Here is a 27,884-nt window from a genome sequence, read left to right on the forward strand (position 1 = left end):
TGACGGCCCACATCGTAACCCCAGGACTGGGGAGGCAGAGACAGGAGATTGCAGGTGGGAGGCCAGCTTCAGCTTTTTAGCAAGACCCCCAGCAACTTAGTGAGACTGCTTCAAAATAAAAGAATAAGCCGGGCGTGGTGGCGCACGCTTGTAATGCCAGCATTCGGGAGGCTGAGACGGGAGGATCGCGGTTGGCGGCCAGCCTCAGCTGCTTAGGCCCTCCACAACTCAGTGAGACCCTGTTTCAAAATAAAGAATAAACATATCAAAGTCAATCAGGAAGCCAAGCGTGAGTAGGAGGAAGGGGTTGGGGATCGGGTAAGGGCTAATTGGGTGATGTGCGCATGTATATCTCCACAAGTTTTTATCCCATTAAGATGTATGACTACAATGCGCCAATAAAAATTTATTAAAAGCCGGGTGTGGTGGCACAAGCTTGTAATCCCCGCACTTGGGAGGCTGAGACAGGAGGATCGCACGGGTTCTAAGCCAGCCTCAGCTACTCAGTGAGGCTTCCAGCAACTTAGTGAGACCCTGTTTCCAAATAAAATATAAAAACAAAAAGGTCTGGGAGTATAGCCCGGACGTAGAAAGCCTCTGGGTTCCACCCACCTCCCAGTACCACCAAAAAAAATTTATTAAAAAAAAATAAAGAATAAAAAATAGGGCAGGGGTTAGGTAGGAGGTAGGATGCCCCTGAGTTCCATCCCCAGTACCAAAAAAAAAAAAAAAGAAAGAAAGAAAAAAGAAAAAGAAAAAAGACAAGAGAATTCCTGTGATGGCAGGGATGCCCGGAGAACTATGTATCAGTGGCAACATGGCTTTTGACATTAGAGGGCTTTCAGGATAAAAAAAAAAGCTCAGGCTAAGCCTTGGGCAGCGGAGAAAGTGACCGGCAAGTTGGACGGGGAGTTCTGGGGACCCAGGCAAGGGGAAGGCAGCGGTTAACACCTGCCCCAGCCTAGAATCACTCTGGGCGGGGGAGGGGCGTCCCTGCCCCCCCCCCAGAACCTTCAACTGTAAAAGCCGCCAGCATGCTGTACTCCCCAGGTAGGCGGCCCCGGGCCTGTCCCCGGCCTGTGTGAGCCTGGAATTCGCCTCAGACCAGCTCCTCCCTAAAGGCTTGGTCAGAGCAGCTGCTGAGACAGGGCAGGTGGGGACTGGGAACGCAGAGGGCTGGCCACCCACCATCACGGCTGCCTGAGGAAAGAGAGGGCTGCAGCAGGGAGGCCCGAGCTTCTTTTGAAAAGTGGGCCGGAAACCCCCGCCTATAAACGCAGGCCTCCTGTCCAGAGGTCAGGCCCAGGAGAAGGGATGAAGCAGGCCTATCTGGTGAGGGGCGTCAGAGCAGGAGCCCGCAGAGGGGCTCAGCACACCCATGCCCCGAGCTGCAGGCCTCCGCCCTCCTGAGCCCTGGAGCTTAGGCCTCTACACCCAACCTAGTCCTTGCTGCTTCCAAAGTTCCCAGAGGCCATAACCTAGCTTCCTCCCAGCTCCAGAAACCAAGCTGTCCATCGATCTGCAGGTCCCCTAATCACAATGTAATGTATTCCAACAATCACTATACATTTTCAATGTACTTACCACATAAAAAAGGAGCAGGGCGTGGTGGTGCACAGCTGCCATGCCAGTCAGTACTGGAGAGGCTGAGACAGGAGGACCAGCAGCTCCAGCAACAAAGACTCTGACTCTCCGTCCGCCACCTAGTGAGATCCTGCTGCTTTTTTCTTCTTTTTCTTTTCTTTCTTTCTTTCTTTCTTTCTTTCTTTCTTTCTCTCTCTCTCTCTCTCTCTCTCTCTCTCTCTCTCTTTTTTTTTTCTGGTTTGTGTGGAACTGGGAATTGGACTCAGAAGAATTCTACCTCCGAGCTACACCACCAGCCCTATTTTACTTTTATTTGGAAACAGTCTCATTAGGTCGGGGAGCGTCTCACTACTTGCTGAGACTGTCCTCAAACCCGTGATCTTCCCGTCTCAGCTTCCCAAGTACTGGGATTACAAGTGTGCGCCACCATGCCCGGCTTGAGACCCTATTTTAAAACAAAACAAAATTTAAAAGGCCAAGTGTATAGTTTGAAGGTAGAATGTCCCTGAGTTCAATCCCTAGTACTGAAAAAAAAGTATGCAAAGTAGTAATACATATATGTTAATTAGCTCGACTGAGCCATTCCACAATGTACATCTATTTCAAAACATCATGTAAGCCGGGCGTGGTGGCGCACGCTTGTAATCCCAGCATTCGGGAGGCTGAGACCTGGAGGATCGCAGTTCGCAGACAGCCTCAGCTACTTAGTGAGGTCCTCTGCAACTCAGTGAGACCCGGTTTCAAAATAAAGAATAAAAAAATAGGGCAGGGGGTGTAGCTTGGAGGCAGAATGCCCCTGGGTTCCATCCCCAGACCTGCAAAAAAAAAAAAAAAAAAAAAAACCATCATGTAATACATGACAAATCAATGTGTATTTTATTTAGTACTTAAAAATAAGCTGGGCATGGTGGCACATGCCTATAATCCCAGTACTTGGGAGGCTGAGACGGGAAGGATCACACGTTTGAGGACAGACTTAGCAAGTACTGAGACTGTCTCCAACCTATTTTTTCAATCTTTCTTTCTTTCTTTCTTTCTTTCTTTCTTTCTTTCTTTCTTTCTTTCTTTCGGTGGTACTGGGGTTCCTGGAAGCCCTTCTACCTCCGGGCTACACTCCCAGACCTATTTTTTATATTTTTATTTGGAAACAGGGTCTCTTAAGCCAGCGCGGCTGGCTTCAAACCTGCACGATCCTCCTGTCTCCGCCTCCCAAGCTCGGGACTACAAGCGTGCGCCACCATGCCTGGCATGAGACCCTATTTCTAAATAAAAGTAAAATAGGGCTGGTGGTGCAGCTCAAAGATAGAATGCCCCTGGGTTCACTCCCCAGGGCCACAAAAAAAAAAACCTTTTTTTTTGCAGGTCTGGGGATGGAATCCAGGGACATTTGACCTCCGAGCTACATCCCCTGTCCTATTTTTTATCCTTTATTTTGAAACCGGGTCTCACTGAGTTGCAAAGAGCCTCACTAAGTAACAGGCTGTCCGCGAACCACGATCCTCCAGGTCTCAGCCTCCCGAATGCTGGGATTACAAGCGTGCGCCACCACGCCCAGCTCACAAATTTTTTTTAAAAATAGATGTATCTTTAAATTTTTTTTAAATTTGGAAACAGGGTCTCTTAAACCAGCAGAGGCTGGCTTTGAACCTGTGCGATCCTCCTGTCTCAGCCTCCCAAGCGTGAGGATTACAAGCATGCACCACCACGCCCGGCTTAATTTTCTTATTTTATTTTATTTTATCTTGTGGTAATGGGGGTTGAACTCAGGGGCATTTGACCTCCGAGCTACATCCCCTGCCCTATTTTTTATTCTTTATTTTGAAACCGGGTCTCACTGAGTTGCAGAGGGCTGTCTGCGAACTGTGATCCTCCGGTCTCAGCCTCCCTAATGCTGGGATTACAAGCGTGCGCCACCACACCTGGCTTGCTATACCTTTTAATATAGAGCTCTGACCATCTGCCTGCGCTGCTCATGCCAGCCTTGTCTGTCTGTCTGCCCCCGCCCCAGCTACAATATGGCTTGGGTGTGCCTTCCTCTAGAGAGATAGTTGCCATGGTGACTGCGGTTGCAGGTGGGTGTGTAAGTACCAGCTGAGTAAGGAGCTGTGGCCCTGGGGCTGCCATGCAGGCTTTAAGCAGGTTTGGGTTGGGACTTGGAGAAATGGCCCCTTGGGCTGGGTGCCGACCAGGAACAAGGCTCCAGGGAGATGAGGGGTAAGATTGGCCCTTCACCATCTTGGTTTGCCCCCCATGACCTCTTTTCAAGAACAGCAGGCTTTCTGAGGTGCTCCCAGACCCTCCCGAGGAGCTGGGAACACTCAATCTGGGCAGCCAGGGCAGAGGCTCCCAGGCGCCCACTATGGAGGGCCCAGAGGGCTTCACTTCATACTGCGGATGGCCGTGGGTCTTTCCTGTAGCACAAACGTTTCCCCACCTGCTCAGGCCCCCTTGACCTGTGGCTGGGTCATTCTTTGTCCTGCACGTAGAGGAGGCTGTCCCGAGCATTGTAGGACATTTTAGCATCATCCATAGTCATCCATAGTCTCCACCCACTAGATGCCACTAGCACCCACCCTCCAGCGATGGCAACCCAAACCGGCTCTATGACCTCCAAGTGGAGCGTTCCTCTGGGGGACGATCACCCCAGTGGGGACTGAGAGTTCAAGTCCAAGCTGGCTGATTTATTTATTTATTTATTTATTTATTTATGGCACTGAGGATGAAACCCAGGGGCACTCTACTTCCAAGCTACACCCCCAGCCCTATTTTTATTTTTTATTTTGAAACAGGGTCTCACTGAGTTGCAGAGGGCCTTACTAAGTATCTGAGGCTGGCCGCGAACCCAGATCCTCCTGTCTCAGCCTCCCGAGCACTAGGATCACAGGTGTACCCCCTAGCTTTCATAACTAAAGGAGAATTCCTCATCTCACCACGAGCCACAGACTTTGTAGAAGAAGCAGAGAACAAGAGTCTGCGTTTCTTTGACCTGTTTTTGTTTTGTTTTTTCAAGAAGTTGGCTGGGCGTGGTGGTACACACCTGTATTCCCACTATGTGGGAGGCTGAGACAGGACTGCAGAATCAAGGACGCCTCAGCAAGTAGTGAGATTCTCATCAACCCAGTGAAAAAAAAGGAATAGGGCTGGAGGTGTAGCCCGGAGGTAGAATGTCCCCAATACCACACACTAAACCAAGAAAACAAACATCCCAATTTAAAAGCAGCCACCAGGGTACACATCTATATCCCCAGAATTTGGGAGACTGAGACAGGAGGATCACAGGTTTGAGGACAGGCTTAGCAAGTAGTGAGACTCTCATTAACCTAGCAAGGCCCTGTTCCCAAACAAAAAATAAAAGAAGACTGGGATGTAGCCCAGAGGTATAATGTCTCCTGATTCCATCCCCAGTACCACAAAAAATTAATTAACTAAATTTTAAAAATACAAGGAAGTTGGCCAGGCATGATTGCACATGGCTGTAATCCCAGTATATGGGAGGCTAAAACAGGAGGATCGCAGGTTTAAGGACAGCCTCAGCTACTTAGTGAACCTCTCAACAACTTGGTGAGACCCTGTTTACAAAGAAAAACTAAAATGGCCTGGGGGTGTAGCTCAGAGGTACAGTGCTCCTAGGTTCAATCCCCAACAGACAGACTCACTCCTGGCTCAAGCAATCTTGCCTCTGCTTAGCCGGAACTACAGGTGTTCCCTACCACACCTGCAAGTGCTCGCCTACTGAGCTACACTCCCATTTGGTTTTTGTTGTCTTTTGTTTGTTTCTTTGTTTTTTCTGGTACTGGGATTACAAGCATGTGCCGCCACCCTGGCTGGCTTGCTTTATTTATTTATTTATTTATTTATTTATTTATTTATTTATTTATTTATTGCGCCACCATGCCCGGCCATTTTATTTTAAAACAGAGCCAGATGTGGTGGCGCACACTTGTAATTCCAGTACTTGGGAGGCTGAGACTGGAGGATCACAAGTTTGCAGCCAGTCTCAGCAACCTAGTGAGACCCTGCTTCAAAATAAAAAGAATAGCCGGGCGTGGTGGCACACGCTTGTAATCCCCGCGCTTGGGAGGCGGAGACAGGAGGATCGCGCTGGTTCGAAGCCAGCCTCGCTGGTTTAAGAGACCCTGTTTCCAAAAAGAAGTATAAAATAGGTCTGGGAGTGTAGCCTGGAGGTAGAAAGGGTTTCTAGGAACCCCAGTACCACCAAAAAAAATAATAAATAAAAATAAAAACTAAAAATAATAAAATAAGCCTAGGGGTATAGATTGTAGGTAGAATGCCCCTGGGTTCAATCCTCAGTACCACCAAAACTTAAATAAGTAAAATAAAATAGTTCTGGAGGTATAGTTTGAAAGTAGAATGCCCTGGGTTCAATCCCTAGTACAATAAATAAATAAATAAATAAATAAATAAATTTCTATTTAATTTTTTTTTTGCAGGTCTGGGGATGGAACCCGGGGGCATTCGACCTCCAAGCTACACCCCCAGCCCTATATTTTATTCTTTATTTTGAAACAGGGTCTCACTAAGTTGGGAAGGGGCTAAGTACGTGCGGCTGTCGGCCCTCACCGCAATTCTCTGGTCTCAGCCCCTCAGATGCTGGGATTACAAGCATGTGTCACGAAACCTGGCATAAATTTATTTTTTAAAAAAAAGATGAGAGTGAGGCCCCTGCAGAGATTGGTCAAACGCTTCTGAGCAGGGGCCCCTGGGACTGCAACTGCCCAGCAACATGCAGGGACAACATCCTGAGGTCTCCAAGGACTGTCCTCACCCCTGCACGTTTCCCCAATACAGCCTTTTAAAAGCCCCCCAAAACAAACAGATGAGAGTGTACTCGGTGCTAAAACCCCCTGAGTTTAATTCCCAGTTCTCCCTCTCTCTCTCTCTCTCTCTCTCTCTCTCTCTCTCTCTCTCTCTCACACACACACACACACACACACACACACACAGTGCAAAGCAAAGCATGCATTTGATGGAAGCAGTGTCAGCCTGCTGGGGTACCAGGTGCTATATGAGACAGGAAACCCCGTTCCCACAAGTGGCCCAACTGTCACTAGAGAGCTCACAAGTCAACCCGGCGCTGGCGGAAGTATGAGTGTCACAGCAGAAGATGGCGCCAACCGTGACCACATCCCACACCAGGCCTGGGTGCTCCCTGGAGGCTTCACAGGGGCGGGGCACCCGGCAGGGTCGGGTGCACAGGGTCAGGGCTGACTCCAGGCACAGGCACGGTGATGGGGATGGGCAGATGTCTCCGAGGGGCGGAGGCTCCCTGTACACAGAGGCGCTGAGCCGGGAAGGGGCCTGGTTTGGGTCTGTCGTCCTAACAAGTGAAGAGCCAGCTAAAGTGCTGGTTGGTAAACCAGGCATGATGGCGCACGCCTGTAATCCCAGTACCTGGGAGGCTGAGACAGGAGAGTCTCGGGTTGGAGGACAGTCTCAGCAAATAGTGAGACTCACATCATGCTACCGAGACCCTTTTTCAAAATAAAACTAAAATAGGCTGGGGGTGTAGCTCAGAGGTAGAAAGCTCCTGGTTTCGATCCACAGTAACGCACACATACAAACACACACACACAACACATACACATAGTGTCAGATGAATAAGAGGAATATCTGTAATCAGGTTCGTATTTTAAAAATCTCTGCCAGCTAGGTATGGTGGTGTACACTTGTAATCCCAGTACCTGGGAGGCTGAGACAGGATTGCGGTTCGCTGACAGCCTCAGCCCCTTTGCAACTCAGTGAGATCCTGTTTCAAAATAAAGAATAAAAAATAAGGCTGGGGGTGTAGCTGGGAGGTAGAATACCCCTGGGTTCCATCCCCAGTACCCACAAAAACAAAAAAAATTTCTCAGCCAAGGCAGGTGTGGTGGCAGACACCTGTAATCTCAGTACTCGGGAGGCTAAAACAAGAGGCTCACAGGTTTGAGACCCTGCTTCAAAATAAAAATAAAATAAGGCTGGGCGTGGTGGCGCATGTTTGTAATCCCCATACTTGGGAGACTGAGCCAGGAGGATCCCAGTTCGTCGCCAGCCTCAGGAACTTAGAGAGACCCTGTTTCAAAATAAAGAATAAAAAATAGGGCTGGGAATATAGCTTGGTGGTAGAATGCCTCTAGGTTCCATCCCCAGTACCGAAAAAAAAAAAAAAAATCAGGCTTGGGGTGTAGCTCAGAGGTAGAATGCCCCTGGGTGCAATCCCCAGAATCACAATAAAATAAAATAAATAAAATAAAATAGGACTGGGGGTGTATCTTGAAGGCAGAATGTTCAATCTCCAGCACCAAAGTAAAATAAAATATTATTATTATTATTATTATTATTATTATTATTATTATTATTGTACTAGGCATTGAGCTCAGGGGCATTCTACCTTCGAGCTACACCCCTGACCCTTTTTATTTTTTATTTTAAAAGTCTCCCTAAGTTGCTGACAGTCTGGCTACGTTGCTGAGACTAGCCTCGCTCCTGTGATCCTCCTGTCTCGGCCTCCTGAGGCGTGCGCCTCCTGGCCCGGTTTGTGTTGTTTTTATTGACGTGTACGAGAGTGCATATTAATGGAGCTGGTATGACAAGCAGCACACACAGAACACGCTGCTCAGATGGTAGTAACAGCAATGCCCTCTCCGTGCTGTCTAAGAGCCTCCAGACCCCTCTCCTCTATAATTTGTCGCTTTGTGGATTTGCCTCTTTTGGGCCTGTGGTGTCTAGGGCCTCACCCCAGCGGGCTCTTAGCAATGGCTCCTTTCTTCAGCAAGCGCTCCAGGCTCATCCACGCGGCACGGGTCTCCACCTCGCCACGACTGTTATATGAGTGTTCGGGTTTAATTTATCTGTTCATCAGCTGATGGACACTTGAGGCTTCTGCCCCTTTTTTGGCCAGCGTGAACGTTGCTGCTGTGAACACCCATGTACAAGTTGTTATTTGTTTATTTTTATTTATTTTGCGGTACTGGGGATGGAACCCAGGGACATTCTACATCTGAGCTACACCCCCAGCCTTATTTTTTATTCTTTATTTTGAAACAGGGTCTCGCTGAGTTGCAAAGGCCTCACTAAGTAGCTGAGGCTGTTCTTGAACTGCGATCCTCCCGTCTTGCCTTTTTTTTTAATGCTGGCCGCCCTGGTGTATTGGGTGTGAAGTTGTAGTTGACCGAGGTCCTGACTGCAGTCTCCCTGGTACTTTATGATGTGAGGCTTTTTACCATTTGTCATCTGTGGAACGTCTCATGAAAAAGACCTGTTCCACCTGTTCTGGGCTCGTTTCTCTTTCTGTTCCCGGGCAGACCCCACGATTGGCGACAAGGGAATGGTCGTTGGCATCAACAGTGGCCGGCTGAAGGCCAAGGGGGTGGGCCAACACGGCAACGCCCAGAGCCACGAGAAGCAGAACTTTGAGGAGCTGCGAGCAGCCTGTCTGAGGAAGGGGGAGCTTTTTGAGGACCCCTTATTCCCTGCAGAACCCGCATCTATAGGCTTCAAGGATCTGGGTCCCAACTCCAAAAACATGCAGGACATCTGCTGGCAGCGGCCCAAGGTGGGTGCTGGGAGAGGCCAGGGGCTCACAGGGAAGACCCCCGATTCCCCTGCACTTGAGCCTGCCTCCAGCCAAACCTCTCAGGTTCCTTTTGGAAAGCCGCCGCCAGGCATGGCCGCCACAGCCTAAGCCGTGTCAAACTGGTCCTGCACGCCCGATCCTCCTCTACTCTACGCCCCTAGGCTTGGAAAGGATGTGGTCCCCGGTGAAGGGTCAAGGGAGGGTGCTGGGGAGGGGTGTCCCGGGCCCCCTGACGCCTCCATTCCTTCACCACAGGAGCTTACAAGCAACCCCAAGTTCATCAAGAACGGACTCTGTCCCACAGACGTCTGCCAGGGGGTGCTGGGTGAGTGGGGAGGGGAGCGGGGAGCTGGCCCCCACCCCAGGAGGGAGGTCTGGGCAGAGGGGGTAGGAAACTAGGACCTGCCCTGAGGCTCAGACCACCTGCTGTCTCCCTGAATCCCCCTTCCAGAAAGATGATGGGGGGTGGCCCTGCCCTCCCCAACCCGCTGCAGCAGGGGAGCTGGGGTGAGAGGAATAGCCAGTACTTGGGAGGCTGAGACCAGGAGGGTGGAGCATCAGAGGCCAGCCTCAGCTACTTAGTGAGGCCCTCCACAACTTAGTAAGGCCCTGTTTGAAAATAAAGAATAAAAAAATATTCTGGTGGCACAGGCCTGTAATCCCAGCATTCGGGAGGCTGAGACAGGAGGATCGTGGTTTGTGGACAGCCTCAGCTACGTAGTGAGGCCCTTTGCAACTCAGTGAGACCCTGTTTCAAAATGAAGAATAAAAAATAGGGCTGGAGTGCAGCTTGGAGGTAGAATGCCCCTGGGTTTCATCCCCAGTATCGCAAAATTAATTTATTTAAAATAAAGAATAAAAAAATAAGTCTGGGGAGCCAAGTGTGGTAGGGCACACTTGTAACCCCAGGACTTGGGAGGTTGAGACAGGAGGATCACAGGTTTGTGGCCAGCCTCAGCTACTTAGGCCCTCTGCAACTTAGTGGGAGCCTGTTTCAAAATAAAAAATAAAAAAATAGGGCTGGGGATGTATCTCCAACGCCCCTGGGTTCAATCCCACATATATACACCAAAATCAATTCTGGGGGTGTAGCTCGGAGGTAGAATGCCCCCGGATTCCGTCCCCTGTGCCCACACTCCCCCAAGCTAAAGCACGTTTCTGATTCCTGACCCTCTCCCACCACTGAACAGGTGCGGGAGCCCACCTCCTCGAACTCACCTGCCGCCTCCCTTCCCCACTGACCTCCTTCCCCACACACCTTAGCGGGAGGGGGTGTCTGCAGGAATGGGTGCACAGGACCAGACTCCTGGTCCTCCGGGGCTTGGGCTCTGCGGCCCACCCAGCCGTGGGGTGCTCCAGGGGCTGAGGCCTGCCTGCCTCGCAGGGGACTGCTGGCTGCTGGCCGCCATTGGCTCCCTCACCACCTGCCCCAAGCTGCTGCACCGAGTAGTGCCCAAGGGCCAGAGCTTCAGGAGGAACTACGCAGGAATCTTCCACTTCCAGGTAAAGAGCGAGGAGACCCTTTCTGAGGGTGTGTGAGTGTGTGTGTGTGTGTGTGTGTGTGTGTGTGTGTGTGTGTGTGAGAGAGAGAGAGAGAGAGAGAGAGAGAGAGAGAGAGAGAGAATTTGCATGTGCTTTTGTTATGATGTAAATGGTGCCATGAAAGGGGCGTGGTGGCGCACGCTTGTGATCCCCGCACTTGGGAGGCGGAGACAGGAGGATCGCGCTGGTTCCGAGCCAGCCTTGCTGGCTTAAGAGACCCTGTTTCCAAATTAAAAAATATAAAAAATAGGTCTGGGAGTGTAGCCCTGAGGTAGAAGGGCTTCCAGGAACACCAGTACCACCAAAAATAAAAAACTAATTAAATGGTGCCATGAAGCTGGGTGTGGTGGCGCACGCTTGTAATCCCAGCATTCAGGAGGCTGAGACGGGAGGATCACGGTTCGTGGACAGCCTCAACTACTTAGTGAGGCCCTCTGCAACTCAGTGAGACGCTGCTTCCAAATAAAGTATAAAATAGGTCTGGGAGTACAGCCCGGAGGTAGAAAAACCGCTGGGTTCTACCCCAAATACTACTAAATAAATAAATAAGTGGTGCCATGGATGTAGTGGTGCACACGTGTAATCCCAGCATTTGGAAGGCTGAGACTGGAGGTTCCTGATTCAAAGCCAGCCTCAGCTACTTAGTAAGGCTCTCAGCAACTTAGTGAAACCCTGTTTCAAAAAAAAAGAATTAAAAAAATAGGCTGGGAGTACAGCCTGTAGGTAGAAAAGCCCCTGGGTTCCATCCCCAGTACCACACACACACACACACACACACACACACACACACTAATAAATAAATAAATAAATAGTGCCGTGGGCTGGGCATGGCGGCCCACACTTGTAATCTCAGCATTCAGGAGGCTGAGACAGGAGGATCACGGTTCTTAGACAGCCTCTGCTACTTAGTGAGGCCGTTTGCAACCCAGTGAGACCCTGTTTCAAAATAAAGAATAAAAAATAGGGTTGGGGGCTATAGCTCGGAGGTAGAATGCCCCTGGATTCCATCCCCAGTACCAAAAATAAATAAATAAATGGTGCTGTGGGATCTTTTTCTTATTCAACTGAAGTTTGTTGAATAGAAACATTAAAACTAATAGGCAGCTCCGTGTAGCTTTAACAAAATCTTTATTGCAAAATCAGTAGGAAATAAAAAGGGACAAGAAGAAAAACTTAGCATGGTGGCAGGAAAATGGAACTCTGAGCCCTTTTCGGGACCCCAGCCTTTAAACAGATTTAGTATTGGTATCTTATCAGCGTTGCCAAGGCAACGGGCTAGTAGCTTATTCCTTAGCAGGTGGTGCCTCTTGTCTCCGGACAGCGCACTTCCTAAGCGCAGGGTCACGAATCCAAGGATCCGCCGGCCTTTGCCTTCCTGTACTGGGCGGTGTTGGCTGCTCGTCGCCTAGGGGTGCCTGGAAGGCCAGGTCACAGGAGAGGTGAGCAGAGCACTGACTGCCTCTAGTAGTTTTAGAGCTAAGGCTTCAGTGGACTCTGAGGCTTTTACCATGGTTAATCATTAGAAGGAGGGCAGCGAGAGGGGACGCTGTGTTGTAACAGCTCCACCCGCCTGCCTGAGCGCCGCGCAGTGCCCAGGCCTGACTACTTTTTAATATTCTGGAAATTAATACCAAAACAATTTTCCAATACCGGCACACTTTTCTTTCCTTCCTTATTTGCTTCCTTATTTATTTCGGTTCCAGGAATTGAACCCAGGGTCCCTCTACCACCGCGCTACATCCCCAGCCCTTCTTTCTTTCTTTCTTTTTTTTTTTTTTTTTGGTGGTACTGGGGTGGAACCCACAGGCTTTCTACCTCCGGGCTATACTCCCAGACCTTTTTTCTATTTTATTTGGAAACAGGGTCTCACTAAGTTGCTGAGAGCCTCACTAAGTAGCTGAGGCTGGCTCTGAACCTGTGCGATCCTCCTGTCTCAGCCTCCCAAGCGCTGGGATGACAAGCGTGCGCCACCACGCCCGGCTCTACCCATATCATAAAATATTTCTGATTGCTGAGTGTGGTGGCTCACGCTTGTAACCCCAACACTTGGGAGGCTGAGACAGGAGGATCATACAGGTTCGAAGCCAGCCTCAGCTACTTAGTGAGGCTCTAAGCAACCTAGTGAGACCCTGTTTCCAAATAAAATATAAAATAGGTCTGGCGGTGTAGTCCGGAGATAAAAATCCCCTGGGTTCCATCCCCAGCACCACAGGGGAAAAAAAAAAATTTTTTTCCCCTGATTCCTGAGAATCAGAAAAGTTTTTGTTTTGTTTTGTTTTGTTTTCAGTATTGGGGATGGAACCCAGGGACATTCTACCTCCAAGCTACACCCCCAGTCCTACTTTTTATTTTAGTGCTGTTTGTGCACGCCTTTATTTTATTTATTTATTTATTTTGCGTTGCTGGGGATTGAACCCAGGGGCATTCTATCTCCAAGCTATACCCCAGCCCTATTTTTTATTCTTTATTTTGAAACAGGGTCTCACTGAGTTGCAAAGAGTCTCATTAAGTAGCTGAGGCTGTCCACAAACCGCAATCCTCCTGTCTCAGCCTCCTAAATGCTGGGATTACAAGCGTGTGCCATCACGTCCGGCATCAGAGAAGTTTTTAAGACCTCAGGAATCCTAAAGTTCAGCTCTGCTTTTACAGAGGAAGGCCTACGTTCTAAAGGTGGGTGGGAACGGGGCACATTGGTGCACACTTGTAACGCCAATACCTGGGAGGTTGAAACAGGAGGATCACAGGCTTGAGGTCAGCCTCAGGAATTTAGCAAGACCTTGTTTCCAAATAAAAAAAATAATGGAGGTGTAGCTCGGAGGTAGAGTACCCCTGGATTCGACCTCCATTACCCCCACACACAAAAGGTGAGTGGGGTTACCTGGCGGCCGTGGAGCCCAGGGAAGGAGGCCAGAAGCAATGCTCTAGGATTTTCCTGGGGTCTCCCTCGGTTCATCCCGGCTAGGCAGTGGGAATTTCTGACTGGTGCGATCCTGCGCCTGGACACCAGGGGGCGCAGGGCGACAGAATCCCCACCTGTGTGTGTGGGTGATGTGTGTGTGGGTGCGTGGTGCTTGTGTGGCTGTGATGTGATGTGTATGTGTCTGTGGTGTGTGTGGTGTATTGCTTTGTGTTACGTACATGTTAGTGTGTCTGTGATTCTGTGTATGTTGCCATGTGTGTATGGTGCTTGTGTGTGTGTGGTGTGTATGTGTGATTTAATTGTGTCAGTGTGTGGGGTGTGTGTGGTGCGTATGTACATGTGATATGCTGTATGGTATGTGTGTATGGTGTGTATGCGTGTTGATGTGATGTGTGTATTGTGATGTGTGGTGTGTGTTTGGTGTGTATGTGTGATGTGATATGTGTATGTATGTGATTATGTGGAGTGTGTGTGATATGATGTGTATATTATGTGTACAAATGTGCTCTGTGTGTGTGTGCTGTACATGTGCGTGATGTGACATGACCGCTGTGTGTGGTGTGTGGCGGGGCTCCCCACCTTACCCCGCTGAGGCCCCTGCGCCCACCCACAGATCTGGCAGTTCGGGCAGTGGGTGGACGTGGTGGTGGACGACCGGCTGCCCACCAGGAACGACAAGCTGCTGTTTGTGCACTCCTCGGAGTGCACCGAGTTCTGGGGCGCCCTGCTGGAGAAGGCCTACGCCAAGTGAGTGCAGGGGGCGGGATGGGGGCCCAGGGCTGCAGGGCAGAGCGGGGTGGGGGCCAGGGCTGCAGGGCAGAGCGGGATGGGGAGCCAGGGCTGCAGGGCAGAGGGAGGTGGGGGGCCAGGGCTGCAGGGCAGAGGGAGGTGGGGAGCCAGGGCTACAGGGCAGAGAGTGATGGGGGCCAGGGCTGCAGGGCAGAGGGAGGTGGGGGCCGGGGCTGCAGGGCAGAGCGGGGTGGGGGCCAGGGCTGCAGGGCAGAGGGGGTTGGGGCCAGGACTGCAGGGCAGAGCGGGGTGGGGGCCAGGGCTGCAGGGCAGAGGGGTGTGGGGAGCCAGGCTGCAGGGCAGAGCCGGGTGGGGGCCAGGGCTGCAGGGCAGAGCGGGGTGGGGGCCAGGGCTGCAGGGCAGAGCGGGGTGGGGGCCAGGGCTGCAGGGCAGAGCAGGGTGGGGGCCAGGGCTGCAGGGCAGAGGGAGGTGGGGAGCCAGGGCTGCAGGGCAGAGCGGGGTGGGGGCCAGGGCTGCAGGGCAGAGCGGGGTGGGGGCCAGGGCTGCAGGGCAGAGGGAGGTGGGGAGCCAGGGCTACAGGGCAGAGGGTGATGGGGGCCAGGGCTGCAGGGCAGAGGGTGATGGGGGCCAGGGCTGCAGGGCAGAGGGTGATGGGGGCCAGGGCTGCAGGGCAGAGGGGCGTGGGGGCCAGGGCTGCAGGGCGGAGGGGCGTGGGGGCCAGGGCTGCAGGGCGGAGGGGCAGGGGGGTTGGCCAAGGAGTCGCCTCGGAGGCGCAGCGCCTGCATCCCAGCGCTCCGGGCCCCCAGGCTGAGCGGCTCCTACGAAGCCCTGGCGGGCGGCAGCACCACCGAGGGCTTCGAGGACTTCACCGGGGGCGTGGCCCAGTGCTTCCAGCTGCAGACGCCGCCCCGCAACCTGCCGCGGCTGGTGCGCAAGGCGCTGGAGCGCTCCTCGCTCCTGGGCTGCTCCATCGAGGTGAGCAGCTCGGCCCGCGCCCCCGCCGCTCCGGGGGGCGGGGGGCTTCCGACCAGCCCACTGCGCCCTGCCCACCCAGCTCCTGTCCTTTCTATCTTTTTTGGTGGTGAGGTGGTGGTACTGGGGATGGAGCCCAGGGGAGTTCTACCTCCGATCTACACCCTCAGCCCTATTTTTTTATTCTGTGTGTGTGTTTGTGTGTGTGTGTGTGTGTGTGTGTGTGTGTGTGTGTGTGTGTGTGTTACTGGGGTTGGAACCCAGGGGCTTTCTACCTCTGGGCTATACTCCCAGACCTATTTTCTATTTTATTTGGAAACAGGGTCTCACTAAGTTGCTGAGAGCCTCACTCAGTAGCTGAGGCTGGCTTTGCACCTGTGCGATCCTCCTGTCTCAGCCTCCCAGGCGCGGGGATTACAAGCGTGTGCCACCACGCCTGGCTTTTTTATTCTTTATTTTGAAACAGGGTCTCACTAAGTTGCAGAAGGCCTAAGTAGCTGAGGCTGTCCTCAAACCTTCGATCCTCTTGTCTCAGCCTCCCAAGTACTGGAATTACAAGCATGCGCCACCATGCCAGGCCTCTACTTTGTTTTGATTTTCTCCTGAACGTTTTATTTTTTAATTTAATTTATTTATTTATTTATTTGCAGGTCTGGGGATGGAACCCAGGGGCATTCGACCTCTGAGCTACACCCCTGCCCTATTTTTTATTCTTTAATTTGAAACAGGGTCTTACTAAGTTGCGGAGGGCCTCACTAAGTAGCTGAGGCTCTTGGTGAACCACAATCCTCCCTGGTCTCAGCCTCCCGAATGCTGGGATTACAAGCATGTGCCACCACACCTGGCTTTAATTTTATTTATTTATTTTGCAGTACCAGGGATTGAACCTAGGGTTATTTTACCTCCGAGCTACACCCCAACCCTATTTTTTTATTCTTTATTTTGAAACAGGGTCTCACTGAGTTGTGGAGGGCCTCACTGAGTAGCTGAGGCTGGCCGAGGATGATCCTCCCATCTCAGCCTCCCAAGCGCTGGGTTGACCAGCGCGCTGTGGTTTGAATATGGCGCTTATCTATGAACAGCACGTCTCCACATAGCACCTACTCACAGTCTCTGCGGGCAGGGCCATGATTGTGTCATTCACTGATGGACCCTGGACTTAGCACAAGATCTAGCAGGCAGTAGACACCCAACAAATATGTATTTAAATAATAAATGAATCCTGAATGCTGCCATATAACCTAGCGATTGCACTCCTGGGCATTTATCACAGGAGATAGAAGGGAAGACTTGGGTGCGCACAAAGGCTTGAGTGTGCGCAAAGCCTGTGTACTACCGTGGTGGCGACTACCCGAAATAGTAGACACAGCGAACAATCGAGATGTCTTCAGCAGGTGAATGGTTAAATGGGCTGTGGTGATTATACACCATGGAATACTATTCAGCAAGAAAAATAAACAAGCTGGACCTGGTGGCACACGCCTGTAATCCCAGTGCTTGGAAAGCTGAGACAGGTGATCACGCAGGTTCGCGTCCAGCCTCAGCTACTTAGTGAGGCCATCTGCAATTTATTGAGACCCTGTTTCAAAATAAAAAAATAAGCCAGGCGTGGTAGGGCATGCTTGTAATCTCAGCATTTGGGAGGCTGAGACAGGAGGATCCGGGTTTGCAGACAGCCTCAGCTACTTAGTGAGGCCCTTTGCAACTCAGTGAGACCCTGCTTCAAAATAAAGATAAAAATAGGGCTGGAAGTCGGGCGAGGTGCCGCATACTTGTAATCCCCGTGTTTGGGAGGCTGAGACAAGAGGATTGCACAGATTTGAAGCCAGCCTCAGCTACTTAGTGAGGCTCTCAGCAACTTAGTGAGACCCTGTTTCCAAATAAAGTATAAAATAGGTCTGGGAGTATAGCCCGGAGGTAGAAAAGCCCCTGGGTTCCACCCCCAGTACCACAAAAAAATAAAAAATAAAGTATTAAAACAGGGATGGGGCTGTAGCTCAGAGGTAGAATGCCCCTGGGCCCCATCCCCAGTACCAAAATAATAATAATAATAATAATAATAATAATAATAATAATAATGGCTTAATGTCAAAGAACCACGAACCGGGAGGCTCTGTCTCACCTTTGCGGGCACCGCCCCTTCCCCTGGCTGCACAGATCACCAGCGAGAGTGACTTGGAGACGGTGACTCAGAATATGCTGGTGAGAGGACACGCCTACTCAGTGACCGGCCTCCAGGATGTGAGTCTCACACCGAGGACACCCGGGGGGAGAAGGAGCCTCTGAGCACGGCTCACTGTCCCATCTCACCCCAGGTCCTCTACAGGGGCAAGACTGAAACGCTGATTCGCATCCAGAACCCCTGGGGCCGCATTGAGTGGAACGGAGCCTGGAGTGACCAGTAGGTGCCCCAGGCCAGGCGGGGGCTGGGACACGGCAGGTCACAGCAAGGCGGTGCCACCAAGAGACCCGCTGGTGCCCCACACTGCCCCAGAGCAAGTCCTCCCCGCAGGTGCCCATCTAAGCCACTCTTGTAAGCCCAGTTGGGAGGCCGAGACAGGAGGATCCCAGCTTCCAAGCCAGCCTTGGCAACTTAGCAAGGCTCTCAGCAACCCAGTGAAACACTCTTTACAAATAAATAAAATCTGGCCGGGCAGGGTGGCACATGCTTGTCATCCCAGTACTTGGGAGGCTGAGACAAGAGGATCGCAGGCTCGTGGCCAGCCTCAGCTACTTAGTGAGGTCCTCTGCAACTTACTGAGACCCTGTTTCAAATTAATAAAAAATGGGGCTGGGAGTATAGTTTGGTGGTAGAATGCCCCTGGGTTCTAACCCCAGTACCACAGGAGAAAGAAAGAAAGAAAGAAAGAGAGAGAGAGAAAGAAAAGGAAGGAAGGAAAGGGAGAAAGAAAGAAAGAAAGAAAGAAAGAAAGAAAGAAAGAAAGAAAGAAAGAAAGAAAAGAAAGGAAGGAAGAAGAAAAAGAAATAAAATCGGGCTGGGGGTGTAGCTTGGAGGTAGAATGCCTCTGGGTTCGTTCCCCAGTACCAAATAAATAAATAATAAGATAATAAATAAAAAGAGCTGGGGATGTAGATCAGAGGTCGAACGCCCTTGGATTCAATCCCCAAAACAAAAATAAATAAATAAATAAATAAATAAATAAATAATAAAAATGAACAAGAGCCGCTCCATCTAACACAGGCCCTCAGGCAGCAGGCCGAGGGAGTGCCTGGAGAGGTAGGGACCAGCCCTCATTATCCCTCCACAGGGCCAAAGAGTGGGAGGAGGTGGACCCCAGACTCCGGACACAGCTGCTTCGCAAGAAGGAGGATGGGGAGTTCTGGTCAGTGCGGCTGCGGCGCCTCCCGTCCCTCTGGTCCCTCTGGTCCCAGGCCACCATGTGTCCCTGGGGAAGGTCCTGGGGCCTCAGGGCGGGGCCCTGGCGTGGGCTGGGGGAGGGACGCTATCCTCTCCCCGCCTCAGGATGTCCTACCAAGACTTCCTGAGCAACTTCACGCTGCTGGAGGTCTGCCACCTCACGCCCGACGCGCTCCACGGGGACTGCAACAGCTGCTGGCACACCATCTTTTATGAGGGCAGCTGGCGCAGGGGCAGCACCGCGGGCGGCTGCAGGAACCACCCCGGTGGGCCAGGGGCGGGGGCGGCAGGGAGGGACGGTCAGGGGCTCAGTCGACCCCAGCACCCCAGGGAAGGAGACTGGCCTGGGGCCGGGAGGCGGGCACTCGCCCACCCCCATAACCACCCGACCCGCCTCCTCCACAGACACGTTCTGGACAAACCCCCAGTTTAAGATTTCCCTCCCAGTGGAGGATGACCCCGACGACCCCGAGGACGACACTGTCGTCTGCACCTGCCTGGTGGCCCTTATGCAGAAGAACTGGCGGCACGGCCGGCCTCATGGACTCTCGCTGCAGACCATCGGATTTGTCATCTTCTCGGTGGGCGCCCCGCAACTGCCTGGGCCTCTCCCCTTAAGACATTCCTCCCAGGCCTCTACCCACTGGGGCTGCTGGGCGGGCAGGATCCACTGGGCACGCTTTCCTCTCCCACTCTCGGCGTCGCACAGATTTCTTCTTTTCTTAGCCTTACTGGGGATGGAACCCAGGAGCATTCTACCTCCGAGCGGCACCCCAGCCCTATTTTTTATTCTCTAATTGGAAACAGGGTCTCACTGAGTTGCAGAGGGCCTCACTAAGTAGTAGCTGGGGCTGGCCGTGAACCGGGATCCTCCTGTCTCAGCCTCCCGAATGCTGGTATTACAAGTGTGCACCACCTCACAGATTTTTTTTTTTACTTGCCACACCTAGCTAGCTCCAAAGGCCAGACATCGCTCCTAAGGCCTGAGGACGCTGATGTCCTTAGAAAGAGGAAGGAAAAGGGGGCGCCAGAGGTCAGGTGGCTAACCCCAGCTCATACGCACGGGGTCCCGATTCCCAACACCTGCCACTTCTCCATGGCACCCCTGCCCCCTCAAGTGCCCGCCAAGAGCACAGTAGGGCCAAGAGGAGCCCTAGAGGTGCTTCCCAACACCTGTCATGCTTTGCAGGTTATTCTTTTTTTTTTTTTTTTTTTTTTGCAGTACTGGAGATGGAACCCCGGGGTATTCTGAGCTACACCCCCGGCCCTATCTTTTATTCCTTATTCTGAAGCAGGGTCTCACAGAGTTGTAAAGGCCTCACTAAGTAGCTGAGGCTGGCCGTGTACTTCGATCCTTCCTGTCTCAGCCTCCCAAATACTGGGATTACAAGCCTGTGTCACCACGCCCGGCTCCCCAGCCTTATTTTTCATTCTTTATTTTGAAACAGGGTCTCACTAAGTTGCAGAGGGCCTCACTAAGTAGCTGAGGCTGGCCACAAACCTGCAAGCGAGTGCCACCATGTCTGGCTGCAGCTGACGGATTCTTAACAGTATGCCCCACCCACCACCACTGACCTAGTGCCCTTAACACACCCCAACACGCACGCACGCAAACTGTGCGCACCCCCCTGGCTTCTGCCAGCCTGAGCCCCTTCACCAGCCTGGAAATGTGACCCTTCCTCTCTTTTTCCTTCCCAGGTCCCAAAGGAGGTAAGGAAGACAAGACGGACTTATTCCTGGGCAGGCACTCCCCCACCCCTGGCTGTGTGTGGATTGGCAAAAAGCGTTGGTGAGCACAGGATTTGGAGTCCACCCCATCAGGCCCTGTGGGGGCCGGGGAAGGAGGCGACCGTCCTGGGGGTGCCGGCTAGTGGGCGAGGTCGGGCCTGGTTGGTAAGTGTGGATGCCTCCCCCGCCCCTGCCCAGCAGGCCGCTCACCCTGGGGGCCGCCCTCTCTCTGTTCCCACATGCCAGTCCTGTACCCACCTCCCGGGCACCTGTAGTTCCAGAACCTCCAGGACGTGCACTTGAAAAAGGACTTCTTCAAGAAGTACCGGGACAATGGCTTCTCGGAGGTCTTCACCAACTCCCGGGAGGTGAGCAGCTACCTGCGGCTGGCCCCGGGCCAGTACATCATCATCCCCTCCACCTTCGAGCCCCACCGAGACGCCGACTTCCTGCTTCGCGTCTTCACGGAGAAGCACAGCGAGACCTGGTGAGGGGCTGCCCCCCACCCCGCCCCCCGGCCCCCTGCCCAGAGCCGCCATCCGGTCCTCCTCTGCCCGGTCCCTATTCCACACTCAGGGAAACTGAGGCACAAGGCGGTGAAATCCAGTTAATAGTGCCACCAGAACTGGAACCCGAACCCAGGTTCCACTTCAGATAAACATGACCCCCAGACCCCCCACTGAAGCCTCTGTCGCCCCGGCCCCGCCACCCCTAAGTCTCCGTGCACTGTCGCCAGGGAGCTGGATGAAATCAACTGCGCAGAGCATCTCCAGGAGGTGAGGGGATTGCAGGGCGCGGGGGGGGGTGGTGGTGGTCACGGGCGTCTTGGACCCCTCCCTCTCCCACTCGCTTCCCCCAGGAGGTCGCCTCTGAGAAGGACATAGACCGGGACTTCAAGCACTTGTTTGACACAGTGGCGGGCGAGGTGAGGACCAGGGCTGAGGCCAAAGGGAGGGGGCGCTGGAGCCGGGCTTGACCGTCTCCTTTCCCAGGACAAGGAGATCGACATGTATGAACTCCAAAAGCTACTCAACAGGCTGGCCGCGCGACGTGAGTCTCCCGCCCGCCCTCACGCCCTCCCCACAGAGCCAGAGCGAGGCCAGGTCGCACACCGCCTGCTCACCCGCCTCTCCCTCCCTCGCAGTCAAATACAAGACCCAGGGCTTTGGCTTGGACGCCTGCCGCCGGATGGTCAACCTCATGGATGTATCTTCCAGTCTAGTGGGTGGTCCTGTCCGGTGGCCCCCCCTCCTCGTCCTGCTCCCCATAGCCTGACCCCGAGGTGGCCACCTCCCTGCCCAGCGGCGCCCCCCTTTGTGACTGGGAGGGCAAAAAGGCCAGCTCCAGTGGCGGTCACCATTCAGGAACACACCCCACGCTGACCCCTCTGCTTCCCCGCCCGGGAAACCCTCTTCACCCCCTTTGCTGTTATCCTTAACGGCCCCCCAGAAAAGTGGTAGTGGCAAGCTGGGGCTTCTGGAGTTTCACATCCTGTGGAAAAAAATCAAGAAATGGACGGTAAAGGGCGCTAGAGAGACAGCCTACCAAAGGGAGAGATGGGCATGGGAGCGCTGGCCCGTAATCCCGCAGATGGGAGGCTGGAACAGGAAGATTGCAAGTTCGAGGCCAGCCTGGTCAGCTTAGCAACAACCTGTTTTTTATTTTTATTTTGAAACAGGATCTCACTAAGTTGCAGAGGGCCTCACTAAGTAGCTAATGCTGGCCACAATCCATGATCCTGCTGTCCCAGCCTCCCAAGTACTGTGATTACAAGCATGCATTTTTTTTTTTTTTTTTGGTGGTACTGGGGGTGGAACCCAGAGGCTTTCTACCTCCGGGCTATACTCCCAGCCCTATTTTCTATTTTATTTGGAAACAGGGTCTCACTAAGTTGCTGAAAACCTCACTAAGTAGCTGAGGCTGGCTTCAAACCTGTGTGATCCTCCTGTTTCAGCCTTCCGAGCTCGGGGATTACAAGCGTGTGTCACCACGCCCGGCTCACAAGCATGCATTTAATAGCCAGTATAGCCCAGCTATCAGCCAGTCATAAAAAGTACCTGCAGACAGCCCTGGGCAAGCTGGGAGTGGTAGCACACACCTGTAATCCTAGTACTTGGGAGGCTGAGACAGGAGGATTACAGGTTCAAGGACAGCCTCAGCAAGTAGTAAGAGCCTCATCAACCTAGTGAGACCCCGTTTCAAAATAAAAATAAGTTGGGCGTGGTGGCACATGCTTGTCATCCCAGTACTTGGGAGGCTGAGACAGGAGGATCACGGGTTTGCGGCCAGCCTCAGCTACTTAGTGAGGCCCTCTGCAACTTAGTAAGATCCTGTTTCAAAATAAAAAATAAAAAATAGGGCTAGGGATGTAGCTTGGAGGTAGAATATATCTGGGTTTGATCTCTGATACCACAAAAAATAATAAATAAATAAATAAATAAATAAAATAGGAATAGGTGTGTAGGTCAGAAGTAGGATGCCCCTGGGTTCAGTCCTTAGTACCACAAAACAAAGAAGCCGGGCGTGGTGGCGCACACTTGTAATCCCAGCATTTGGGAGGCTGAGACCAGGGGATCTCGGTTTGTGGCTAGCCTCAGATATTACTTAGTGAGGCCCTTTGCAACTCAGTGAGACCCTGTTTCCAAGAATAAAAATAGGGCTGGGGGTATAGCTCAGAGGTAGAATGGACTCCATCCCCAGCACTGCAAGGAAGAAAGAAAATGAAGGAAGGAAGGAAGAGAGAAAGAAAGAAAGAACGTCTTGCTATGATTGGGCTTTAGCCACTAGATACGGGGACAGTGGGAGCTTGGGGCATGAGCCAGGTGCTGTGGACCAACCACACCCAGCATTCCATTATTGCAACCCCTGAGCCTGCGACCCCAGCACATCTCTCTGTCTTTAGGACATCTTCCGAGAGTGTGACCACGACTACTCGGGCTCCTTGAACTCCTACGAGATGCGCTTGGCAATTGAGAAAGCGGGTGAGCAGGGGCGGGAGAGTGCTGGGGGCGGGGCCGGCCTGGCCCGCAGGATGCTGCCCCTCCCTGCCCTCTGTCCCCTAGGCATTAAGCTGAACAACAAGGTGATGCAGGTGTTGGTGGCCAGATATGCAGATGACAACATGGTCGTGGACTTCGACAGCTTCCTCTGCTGTTTCCTGAGGCTGAAGGCCATGTTTGGTGAGGCACTTATCCACTCCCAGCCTGGGCCAGACACTGGCCCTCTGCCACCCATCGCTCTTACAGGACGCACAGGGCCCCAGTCCGGATAGCAGCGGCCTCCTTTGCTGGTGCCGTGACTTAACTGTCTGTACCTCCATTCCTCCTTTATAAAATGGGGGTGATAAACCGGGCGTGGCGGCGCACGCTTGTCATCCCCGCGCTTGGGAGGCGGAGACAGGAGGATCACGCAGGTTTGAAGCCAGCCGCGCTGGCTTAGGAGACCCTGTTTCCAAATAAAAAATATATAAAATAGGTCTGGGAGTGCAGCCCAGAGGGAGAAGGGCTTCCAGGAACCCCAGTACCACCAAAAAATGGGGGTGATAATGGTGATGTCCCCCTAGGATGAAAGTGCGGCGTAAATTAGTTCATCCGAGCCAGGTGTCGGGGCGCACGCCTGTAATCCCAGCATTCGGGAGGCTGAGACAGGAGGATATTGGTTCGAGGACAGCCTCAGCTACTTAGTGAGGCCCTCCGCAACTCAGTGAGACCCTGTTTCAAAATAAAGAATTTTAAAAAGTAGGGCTGGGGAGTATAGCTCGGAGGTAGAGTGCCCCTGGGTTCCTTCCCCAGTACCACACACACCAAAAAAAAATTAGTTTATCCATGGAGAGCGCTCGGGCCAAGTGTGATGGCCCATGCCTATAAACCCAGCAACTCTGGAGGCTGAGGCAGGAGTATGGCAAGTTCAAGGCCAGCCTCTGCAACTTAGCAAGACCCTGTCTCAAGCCAGGTATAGTGGCCTGTACTTGGGAGGCCGAGGTAGGAGGATGGCAAGTTTGAGTTCAGCCTAAGCAATTTAGTAAGACCCCCATCTCAAGATAGACATGATAGCACATTCCTGTAATCCTAGTACTTGGGGGGAAAAAAAAGGAAAAAGAGGAGACGCACTCAGAAATTCAGAACCAGAGCCAGGCATGATAGTGCACGCTGGTCATCCCAGTACTTGAGATGCTGAGACAGGAGGATCGCAGGTTCACAGTCAGCCTCAGTAACCTTGTGAGGCCCTCTGCAACTTAGTGAGACCCTGTTTCAAAATAAAAAAATAAAGCCAGTTGTGGTGGCACATACCTATAATCCTAGTACTTGGAAGGCCGAAACAGGAGGATCACAGGTTTGAGGACAGCCTCATCAAGTAGTGAGACTCTCATCAACCTATCAAGACCCTGTTTCAAAATAAAAATAAAATAGGGCTGGGTATAGCTCGGAGGTAGAATGCTCTGGGGCTCACTGGCCATGGTGGTACATGCCTGTAATCCCAGTATTTGGGAGGCCGAGACAAGAGGATTGCAGTTTCAAGGACACCCACAGGAACTTAGTGAGGCTGTCTGCAACTGAGTGAGATAAAAAATAAAATAAAAAACAAAATAGACCTGGGGGCATAGCTGAGAGATAGAATGCCCCTGGGTTCAATCTCCAGTGCCAAAAAGAAGGAAAGAAAGAAAGAAATTCAAGGGCAGAATGTCCCTGTTTTAAAAATAAAAAGGAGCTGGGTGTAGCTGGGAGGTAAAATGCCTCTGGGTTTCATCCCCAGTACTGATAAATAAATAAATAGGGCTATGGGTGTGGCTCAGTGGTAGAGCACCCTGGATTTTGGTACTAGGTTCAAAATAAAAAGAGTTGTGATCCTCATCCCCTAGTGGGCTGGGGTATTTACCTGGGAGGCTTAAAGCAGGGCATAGTCCTGCAATCCCAGCTATTTGGGAGGCTCAAGCAGGAAGATCACGGGTTTGAGCCCAGCCTGGACAACTTAGTGAGACCCTGTCGCAAAATAAAAAATAAAGCCCGACGTGGTTGCGGACGCTTGTAATCCCCGTACTTGGGAGGCTGAGACAGAAGGACCCCAGGCTGGAATCCAGCCTCAGCCACCTAGTAAGACTCTGTTTCCAAATAAGAAATAAAATTGGCCTGGATTTGTAGCCTGGAGGTAGAAGGCCCTTGGATTCCATTCCCAGTGCCACAAAAATAAGTAAAAATAAAAAAATAAAAAGGGCTGGGGATATAGCTCAGTAGAAAAGCCCTAGGGTGGAGCTCCGGGAGCGGGCAGGCACACACACACACACACACAAACACACACACACACACACACACACACACACACACACACACACACGTACGCAGCACTGCTCAGCTCTCAACCTCTCTCCCCGGTCTCCTCTCTGAACAGTCTTCTTTCTATCCATGGACCCCAAGAATACGGGCTCTATTTGCTTGGACCTGGAGCAGGTGCGTGCGGGGACCAGGAGGGAGGCCCAGGCCCCGCCCAGGCCAATGCCCCGCCCACGGCCCCGCCCACAGCCGGTGGCCCCGCCCCATGGCCGCGGCCCCGCCCCCACGCCGGGCTCCACCTCCGTCTTCTCTCCGCGCAGTGGCTGCAGGTAACCATGACGGGGTAGGCGCTGCCGAGCCGGGCTCCCTCCCTCCGCGGGGGGCTCCTGGGGCTCTGGAGGAGTGTGGGGTGCTCTCGCCGCTGCACCCCCTGTCTCCTGGGCCCAGATGCCGCGTGTGCTGCGCCCTCCCTCGGCTCGCAGGGCTTCCCCGGCCTGCGCCCACGGGCCGAGCTCTCCCGAAGCATATCTCAGTAAACATGAAGTGATGCTTCGCGGCGGTCCCTGTCTGGGGAGGCAGGGAGCCGGGAAGGGGCTCGTAGCTGCCTCTGCGTTCCTCGCTTTGTTCCCCCGCGCGCCGCCGACCAGCCCCCTCCCGCCCTCCCCGTGGATATTCTTATAATAAACAGCGCGTGCCACTGGCGTCTCTGCCTCTGTGTTCTCATGCCAAGAAAAGACTGGCAGTGCGGGTCACAGCGCCAAGGAGGGGGTCCATAGCTCTTAGGTCCTAGCACCCCACCTCCGGGGGGGCTATTATTATTATTATTATACTGGGGATGGACCCAAGGAGCATTCTACCTCCAACCTACACCCCCTGCCCTGTTTTTTATTCTTTATTTTGAAACAGGGCCTCACTAAGTAGTTGAGGCTGGCCGTGAACCGATAACCCTGTCTCAGCCTCCCGAATGCTGGGATTACAAGCATCCACCATCACGCCTGGCTCCAGAGATCTTTTAGAAATGTGTTTGTCAAAGCCGGGCGTGGTGATGCACGCTTGTAATCCCAGCATTTGGGAGGCTGAGACAGGGGGATTGTGGTTTGTGGACAGTCTTAGTGAGGCCCTTTGCAATTCAGTAAGACCCTGTTTCAAAAATAATAAAAAAAAAATAGGGCAGGGGGTACAGCTCGGAGGTAGAATGCCCTGGGTTCTATCTCCAGTACTCCCCCCCCCCAAAGATTGCCTTAGGTTAGAGCGCTGTGCTCTTCAAATGAGTCTGAATCCTTCCTGCCTCCGTGTGCTCCTTCCGCTTCCTGGGGCAGCTGGGCTCCAGTCTCCCCCTGCGCTAGAGCTCGGGTCCACCCCTGCGATGCCCAGAGGGTGGCTGGGGTCCACAGCTGGCAACGGATTTCCTGCACCACCTTGCCCCAGCCTCCTGGAGTCATCCTGGAGGCAAAGCCACCCCTCCCTCCATGTCGCCCCCCTCCCCAGCCTTGGAGGAACCCTTTCCTGCGCTGCCACTGCCAGGCTCCCTCTGTGTCCCCGTCCCGTGACAGCGAGGTGACACTCTTGAGGAAGCCTCTTGCAGGATTGATTTCCCATCCCCGTCTTCCCACAGAGAGCTGGCAGCCATGCACTCCACAAAGCTTGCTTCCTGGAGAGCAAAGTTCCCGGGGAGGGGAAGGCTGCAAGGTCCTAAACACGCAGATCCCTGGAGCTCTGCAGAGGTGGCGGCCGTCCCAGGACCCCAGGAAGATGCTCACCCCACCCCAAGCCAGGATGAAAGTTGAAAACTTCCCAGAGCCGGGCGTGGTGGCTCATGCCTGCAATCGCTGTACTTGGGAGGTTGAGACAGGAGGATCACAGGTTTGAGGACAGCCTCAGCAAGTAGTGAGACTCTCATCAACCTAGTGAGACCCTGTTTCAAAATAGAAGAGTGTGACCCATGCTTGTGATCCCAGCACTTGGGAGGCTCAGGCAGGAGGTTCGCGGTTCGTGAACAGCCTCAGCTACTTAGTGAGGCCCTCTGCGTTTAGTGAGACCCTGTTTCAAAATTAAGGATAAAAAATAGGACAGGGGTATATAGCACTGAGCTAGAATACCCCTGGGTCCAATCCCCAGTACTACAAAAAAGGAAATTAAAAAAAATGAAATAGGACTAAGGGTGTA

General features: G+C 52.7%; 1 protein-coding gene across 1 annotated transcript; it reads left to right on the top strand.

Moving 5' to 3' along the window:
- Positions 1-1,034: 1,034 nt before the first annotated feature.
- CAPN11 (calpain 11) lies at positions 1,035-26,265 on the top strand (the record flags this gene model as incomplete). The annotated part of the gene is made up of 23 exons (XM_080700591.1): positions 1,035-1,050; positions 8,889-9,139; positions 9,416-9,485; positions 10,545-10,663; positions 14,236-14,369; positions 15,179-15,347; positions 17,502-17,585; positions 17,660-17,745; positions 18,614-18,688; positions 18,829-18,989; positions 19,129-19,304; positions 20,422-20,433; positions 20,727-20,938; positions 21,188-21,227; positions 21,311-21,376; positions 21,444-21,501; positions 21,596-21,657; positions 21,901-21,969; positions 23,354-23,432; positions 23,514-23,630; positions 25,837-25,895; positions 25,968-26,047; positions 26,166-26,265. The coding sequence occupies 23 exons, from the start codon at positions 1,035-1,037 to the stop codon at positions 26,263-26,265; spliced, it is 2,295 nt and encodes a 764-aa protein (XP_080556717.1).
- Between the last annotated feature and the right edge of the window lie 1,619 nt (positions 26,266-27,884).

This window comes from Muscardinus avellanarius (genome assembly GCF_963383645.1).
Source record: "Muscardinus avellanarius genome assembly, chromosome: 8".
NCBI lineage: Eukaryota > Metazoa > Chordata > Mammalia > Rodentia > Gliridae > Muscardinus > Muscardinus avellanarius.